This window comes from Salvelinus sp. IW2-2015, linkage group LG34 (assembly GCF_002910315.2).
Source record: "Salvelinus sp. IW2-2015 linkage group LG34, ASM291031v2, whole genome shotgun sequence".
In the NCBI taxonomy this organism is placed as follows: domain Eukaryota; kingdom Metazoa; phylum Chordata; class Actinopteri; order Salmoniformes; family Salmonidae; genus Salvelinus; species Salvelinus sp. IW2-2015.
In genome coordinates, this window is record NC_036873.1 from 946,439 (window position 1) to 954,145 (window position 7,707).

A 7,707-nucleotide genomic window follows, 5' to 3' on the forward strand; every position below is an offset into this window, starting at 1 on the left:
GTGTGTGTGTGTGTGTGTGTGTGTGTGTGTGTGTGTATTAAGCCTCTCTCTGATGTCAGTTGCTTTTTTACTATTTGGGGATGACTTCATCCTACAATTTTGATGAACAAGGGACAAAAATCAAATAGCTTTCCTTGGCGTGCAAATACAGTATACACAAACACACAGAAAGGGAACTACGGTATGAGCCAAATTCTATTTGAATACACCTGAATAATATCAGATAATCCATACAAAATGTATGCATGGGTATCTCAAGTCAGGATATGAGTAGAGACATCATTTGCATAGAGAAAGAGAACAAATCAAGCAGCAGTAAGTTGGTAGATTGGGTGTATGAGACTGACTACATTAGTCGGTGGCTACAGACTGACTGGTCGACAAATCACAATGATTCGCCATTTAGGATGCAAGGTGATACCTAGTCGGTCTGCAGTCGCCGAGTGCAGAGGAGTTGATCTCCAACATGGACGCCYGGTGTATGTAACTCACCAGTACAGGTAAGGCTTGTCCTTGTCAACATTGATGTTGTTGATTGGATCCATGCGGAGCCACGTGTGGAAGGTGAATCCACTCTGGTACGGCCATTTGGCTATAGGGGGCAGAGCTATAGCCTGTGAGGAGACAAACGGTTAGCTCAATGAGTCGAGAAACAATGTTTTAAAAATAGGATTGTGAGTAGTGTGACCTAGACTACAGTGGGTCCAAGAAGGAAGGGATGGAGTTGTTCATGCGTGTGTGTGTGTGTGTCTATCCAGAGGGCTTCCTGCCTCATTAGCCAGATTCACAGCAAGGGGAAGGCGTGTGCTTAGTGCTCAGTCTCCGCTGCACACACACCAATCACAGACCCTCTTAGGGCGGCCCAGAGCTCACCCTCACCAAAGGGCACCGTCACCATGGCAATGGAAGGGTACACAGAGACATACAGTGCACACACACACACTCACTCTCTCTCTATATATATACAATGTGAGTATTCCAGAAAGCTATTGTAAGACAAAATGGGAGCAGACGTGATTATCTCTATAGTTAGCTATCTAGCCCAGGTACTGTAGAGTCAAATGTACCACGGCCACATACAGGTATAGTCAACATTCAGGTGAGACTCATTGAGAAAATAGTGACGGGTAAAGGTCCTAGACGGAGATACACAGTTAAAATGTAGCATACATAAGGCTATGATGTCGTCCTTCATGAAAACCTAGCCGACTTCGCCTAAGATATGAGATCATAGCTGAGACTACGTCTGATAAGTTTTCATCCTTCATTACCTTGAAGACTTCAGCAAGAGCATCTTAACTGAGTTAGCTTCACTAAGTCCTCACTTTTAAACCCATTGACATCAGGAAGTGTATTAGAAAACTGCTCTATTTTAAGAGAAAGACAGGGGAATAAAGAGAGGGGAATAAAGAGAGGGGAATAAAGAGAGAGGGGAATAACAGAACATTCTCAGGGGACTTATATGGTATTCTTTCACTCACTAAATCACATGGCTGGCGGGCTGCCTGAATGGCTGGATAGATAAAAAAGGTATTGGAAAAAGCAGCTTAGGGATTGCTGCTATAAGAAGGAAGGGGTGAGAATGAGTTCGGAGACGGCTAGGAGCATTAGAATGAAGGGATGAGGAGAAGAACAGAGGGAAGACGGCTAGGAGCATTAGAATGAAGGGAGGAGAAGGAGAACAGAGGGAAGACGGCTAGGAGCATTAGAATGAAGGGAGGAGAATGAGAACAGAGGGAGACGGCTAGGAGCATTAGAATGAAGGGAGGAGAAGGAGAACAGAGGGAAGACGGCTAGGAGCATTCGAATGAAGGGATGAGAAGGAGAGCAGAGGAAGATTAGCTAGCATCTGTGCTCCTCCTCTCTTGCTGCTTATTCAACACACACAGAAGTACAGTATGACCCAAGCTACATATGGTTGGTAAACCTTGGCATTATAGGATATAGAAGCCAAGATGTGTGCTGGGTCAGAGCTTATAGGCAATTCATGATGCATTATCTTAGTTATTGCTATTGCGTCCGGCCTTGGATCACGTGGGAAGTCAAGCACAAGAGGATGTAACCCATTTAGAAGCTATCCAGAGGTGCTGTAAATACCGTAGACACCGTGTTCACCGAGACTCATACCAGTCACTACAAGTCTGAAACGACTTTAACCTTACATAGTGCACGACTTGAACAGTGCTTAGGGGAATACCAGGTGTAGCGTCAGACTGTAGTCTAGTTGGGTAGTGTGTACTACACTGTCTTCTAATGATCAGTCTGAGACTCCGGTATACATGTGGAGGTGTACTGAGTTGTTACTGTACTCACAGCAGCACTCTTCCCTGGGAAGCTGAAGAAAGAGTCAGGTCCGTTCCGGTGGGCCATGTTCCTCAGGACAGACAGCAGCTTCACCGCATGGGGAGGCTGGAGGGAGGAACACGCACAAGATGAGACGCCACAGACTTTGATAAGGGTGCACCGCATTCACAAGTACACACACACAAACACACTTCAATGTAAAGCTACAGTGCATTCGGGAAAGTATTCAGACACCTTCCCCGTTTACACATGTTGTTACGTTACAGCCTTATTCTAAAATTGATGAAATACAAAAAATCCTCGTCAATCTACACACAATACCCCATAATGACAGAGCAAAAACAGGTTATCAATTTTTGCAAATGTATTACAAATACAAATGTTATTTACATAAGTATTCAGACCCTTCACTATAAGACTAATTTGAGCTCCGGTGCATCCTGTTTCCGTTGATCATCCTTGAGATGTTTCAACAACTTGAATTTACAGGATTCCACCTGTTGTAAATTCAATTGATTGGACATGATTTGGAAAGGCACACAACTGTTTATAGAAGGTCTCACAGCTGACAGTACATATCWGAGCAAAAACCAAGCCATGAGGTGGAAGGAATTGTCTGTAGAGCTCCGAGACAGGATTGTGTCGAGGCACAGATCTGGGGAAGGAGACCAAAAAAAWTTCTGCAGCATTCAAGGTCCTCAAGAACACAGTAGCCTCCATAATTCTTAAATGGAAGACGTTTGGAACCACTAAGAGTTTGCCTAGAACTGGCCACCTGGCCAAACTGAGCAATCGGGGGAGAAGGGCCTTGGTCAGGGAGGTGAACAAGAACCCGATGGTCACTGACAGAGCTCTCGAGTTCCTCTGTGGAGATGGGAGAACCTTCCAGAAGGACAACCATCTCTGCCGCACTCCACCAATCAGCCCTTTATGGTAGAGTGGCCAGACGGAAACCACTCCTCAGTAAAAAGGCACATGACAGCCCGCTTTGAGTTTGGCAAAAGGCACCTAAAGGACTCTGACCATGAGAAACAAGATTTTTTTGGTCTGATGAAACCAAAATGTAACTCTTTGGCTTGAATGCCAAGCGCCACCTCTTGAGGAAACCTGGCACCATCCCTAAGTTGAAGCATGGTGGTGGCAGCATCATGCTGTGGGGACGTTTTTCAGCGGCAGGGACTGGGAGACTAGTCAGGATCGAGGGATAGATGAGCAGAGAGATCCTTGACGGAAAACCTGCTACAGAGTGCTCAGGACCTCAGACACACATCCAAGACAACGCAGGAATGGCTTCGGGACAAGTCTGAATGTCCTTGAGTGGCCCAGCCAGAGTCCGGACGTGAACCCGATCGAACATCTCTGGAAAGACCTGAAAATAGCTGTGCAGCGACGCTGCATCCAACCTGACAGAGCTTGAGAGGATCTGCAGAGAAGAATGGGAGAACCTCCCCAAATACAGGTGTGCCAAGCTTGTCGCGTCAAACCCAAGAAGACACAAGGCTGTAATCGCTGCCAAAGGTGATTCAACAAAGTACTGAGTGAAGGGTCTGAATACTTATGTAAATGTGATTATTTTTCATACATTTTCTAAAATGTCTAATTATTATTAACTATTTTTGCTTTGCCATTAAGGGATATTGTGTGTAGATTGAGGACGGAAAAAATGATTGAATCAATTTTAAAACAAGGCGGCAACGTAACAAAATGTGGAAGAAGGGAAGGGGGTCTGAATACTTCCTGAACGCACTGTATAAGTTCAAGTTCACAAGCAGGTAAGCAAGCAAAAAAACACACCAACATCTCCACAACTACAGAGTCAAGGTCTATTTTCAGCTTTCCTATATTGACCTCTACTAACCAAGTCAACATCTTGTTGAGAACTCTCTAGAAACATTATACTGAGAATGCAGTAGTTCTGTTGATCTACTTTACATTCCCGTTGATGCTGCAAGGTCACCCGCTTCAGATCAGAGCCCCCTTCCTTTCAACCCAAATGTAAATCAAAACCCACGGAACCGTGATCAACGTTGATAAACTTCCATAATATATTGATGAGCTTTTCTTCCGACAAGGCTTCTGTCAGTTTTATTTCTGTGGAGACTGCAGTAAGCATATCACACGGTGTTCAAATCCTGTGATGGAGATACTCCTGATAGACGCATCATCTCTTGCCAACCCCCTCAGATAATATTTCACAGAGTTGCAGTGTGTGTGTGTGTGTAGGCGGGTGGACAGAAATGGAGAACCACAAAAGCAGATTGTCAATGAAATGGGGGCAATCTGATTCCACACTGATCAATGGGCCTCCCTATCCCCCCCCCCCCTCCCTCTCTCAATGTGCAGAGACTCAGTGGATAATTCATGGTACAACCTACTAGATCTGGCTTTTTACACAAGGGCTACTGTACTGACTCCACTGCTAGGCAAGACTGCCCAGGCTGTCTTCCCACTGTACTGTCTCCACCCTGCTAGGCAAGACTACCCAGTCTAGGGCCTCCCGGGTGGCGCAGTGGTCTAGAGCACTGCATCGCATGCTATGCTGCGCCACCAGAGTCTGGTGTCGCGCCCAGGCTCTGTCGCAGCCGCCGCGACCGGGAGGTCCGTGGGGCGACGCACAATTGGCTTAGCGTCGTCCGGGTTAGGGAGGGTTTGGCAGGTAGGGATATCATTGTCTCATCGCTCCAGCGACTCCGTGCGGGCCGGGCGCAGTGCGCGCTAACCGAGGGGGCGGGTGCACGGGGTTTCCTCCGACACATTGGTGCGGCTGGCTTCCGGGTTGGAGGCGCGCTGTGTTAAGAAAGCAGTGCGGCTTGGTGGGTTGTGCTTCGGAGGACGCATGACTTTCGACCTTCGTCTCCCCGAGCCCGTACGGGAGTTGTAGCGATGAGACAAGATGTAATTACTAGCGATTGGATACCACGAAAATTGGGGAGAAAAGGGGAGAAAATTTATTTAAAAAATAAAATTAAAATAAAATAAAATAAATAAATAAATAAATAAAATAAAAAAGACTGTCCAGGCTGTCTTCCCACTGTACTGTAATGACTCCACCCTGCTAGGCAAGACTTCCAGGCTGTCTTCCCACTGTACTGTACTGACTCACACGCTAGGCAAGACTGTCCAGGCTGTCTTCCCACTGTACTGTAAACTCCACCCTGCTGGGCAAGACTGTCCAGGCCTGTCTTCCCACTGTACTGTAATGACTCCACCCTGCTAGGCAAGACTGCCCAGGCTGTCCTCCCACTGTACTGTTAATGACTCACCCTGCTAGGCAAGACTGTCCAGGCTGTCTTCCCACTGTACTGTATGACTCCACCCTGCTAGGCAAGACTGTCCAGGCTGTCTTCCCACTGTACTGTATGACTCCACCCTGCTGGGCAAGACTGTCCAGGCTGCTTCCCATGTACTGTAATGACTCCACCCTGCTAGGCAAGACTGTCCAGGCTGTCTTCCCACTGTACTGTAATGATCCCACCCTGCTGGGCAAGACTGTCCAGGCTGTCTTCCACTGTACTGTAATGACTCCACCCTGCTGGCAAGACTGTCCAGGCTGTCTTCCCACTGTACTGTAATGACTCCACCCTGCTAGGGCAAGACTGTCCAGGCTGTCTTCCCACTGTACTGTAATGACTCCACCCTCTAGGCAAGACTGTCCAGGCTGTCTTCCCACTGTACTGTAATGACTCCACCCTGCTAGGCAAGACTGTCCAGGCTGTCTTCCCACTGTACTGTAATGACTCCACCCTGCTAGGCAAGACTGTCCAGGCTGTCTTCCCACTGTACTGTAATGACTCCACCCTGCCTGGAGCAAGCGTCCAGGCTGCTGTCTCCACTGTACTGTAATGAACTCCACCCTCGCTGGGCAAGACTGCCAGGCTGTCTTCCCACTGTACTGTACTGACTCACCCTGCTACGGCGGACTGCCCAGGCTGTCTTCCCACTGTACTGTAATGACTCCACCCTGCTGGGCAAGACTGTCCAGGCTGTCTTGGTGGAAAACTACAAAACCCAGGTTGGAAAACAAATTCTTCTTCAACTTTATAATCACTAATGTATCTTAAGTATAGATACTATTTTTAACTAATGATAGGATAGTACTATTTATGTTCAACTGTTAAATGTGTGTGATTTAATCCCAAACACTGATCTAAGATCAGCTTACCCTCTCCTTAAATCGTAACATTACCCAGTAGAAGGTAGAATGATAAAACTGCCTTCATAATCAGAGCTAAGAGGCAACTTCCTCCTCAAGTTATTACACATGAATAATGCAGTAATGTTTTTGGGATTAGCCCAATAGACAGCGATGGTGTGTCTGCACTACATAGTGTAATGTATGATACCAGAGCACAGAGAGGATAAAAGGCTGTGTACAGGCTACCAGTTGAAGTGTTGCTAGCACATTCCCCATGCTCTCTACAAGACAAATATGACAGGGCGGTACGGTATGAAGGTTAGACTAGATGTGTTACCCATTGGCCTTTCTCTCCTTGCAGTTTGCTGAAGAACAACTTCAGCTCCTTGACTGTGATGCTGTAGCTGGCCAGCACTCCTAGCATGTCCACCATCAGGTCTGGAAGAGGGAAGGGACACACACACACACACACAGGTTAAACATGACAAATGTGAAGCGGGGAAACTGACAAGTTACCACACACAAACAATAGACTTGAACAGAGTCAAAGTGAAAAGCAGCACACATACAGAGGGATATTACAGAAACTCTATAACCAAAGTAACATCATTTTGTAACCTCTTGTTACTTGGCTAATAAAACATTTTATGGATTGATTACAAATAGACCAAAAACACTTCATACTAAAGAGGACATCGAAAAAGACTTCAATCAGATATTCAGCACTTAAAATACTATGCAAAACAAATCACCTTCTATTTGTTGAGTACACATATTTTCCCGTTATCGCAAATGTAGAGAAATGCTATGCCATTCCCCAGCAATGCGTTTGTTTACTTTTTTAAAATTGTAATTATTCTTTTATTTAACCTTTATTTAACCAGGTAGGCTAGTTGAGAACAAGTTCTCATTTACAACTGCGACCTGGCCAAGACAAAGCAAAGTAGTGTGACACAAACAACAACACAGAGTTACACATGGAATAAACAAGCGTACAGTCAATAACACAATAGAAAATAAAAAAGGAAAGTCTATATACAGTGTGTGCAAATGGCGTGAGGAGGTAAGGCAATAAATAGGCCATAGTAGCGAAGTAATTACAATTTAGCAAATTAACACTGGAGTGATAGATGTAGAAATACTGGTGTGCAAAAGAGCAGAAAAGTAAATAAAAACAATATGGGGATGAGGTAGGTAGATTGGATGGGCTATTTACAGATGGGCTATGTACAGCAGCAGCGATTGGTWAGCTGCTCAGATAGCTGATG

The 7,707-nt window shown here is 45.8% G+C and overlaps 1 protein-coding gene across 1 annotated transcript in view; it reads right to left on the reverse strand.

Moving 5' to 3' along the window:
• LOC111958301 (lipopolysaccharide-responsive and beige-like anchor protein) overlaps positions 1–7,707 on the reverse strand; it is a 226,055-nt gene that overhangs the window by 159,855 nt on the left and 58,493 nt on the right. Inside the window, 3 exon segments of the mRNA XM_070437145.1 lie at positions 493–614; positions 2,314–2,409; positions 6,777–6,877. Coding sequence (XP_070293246.1) covers positions 493–614; positions 2,314–2,409; positions 6,777–6,877 — 319 coding nt within the window.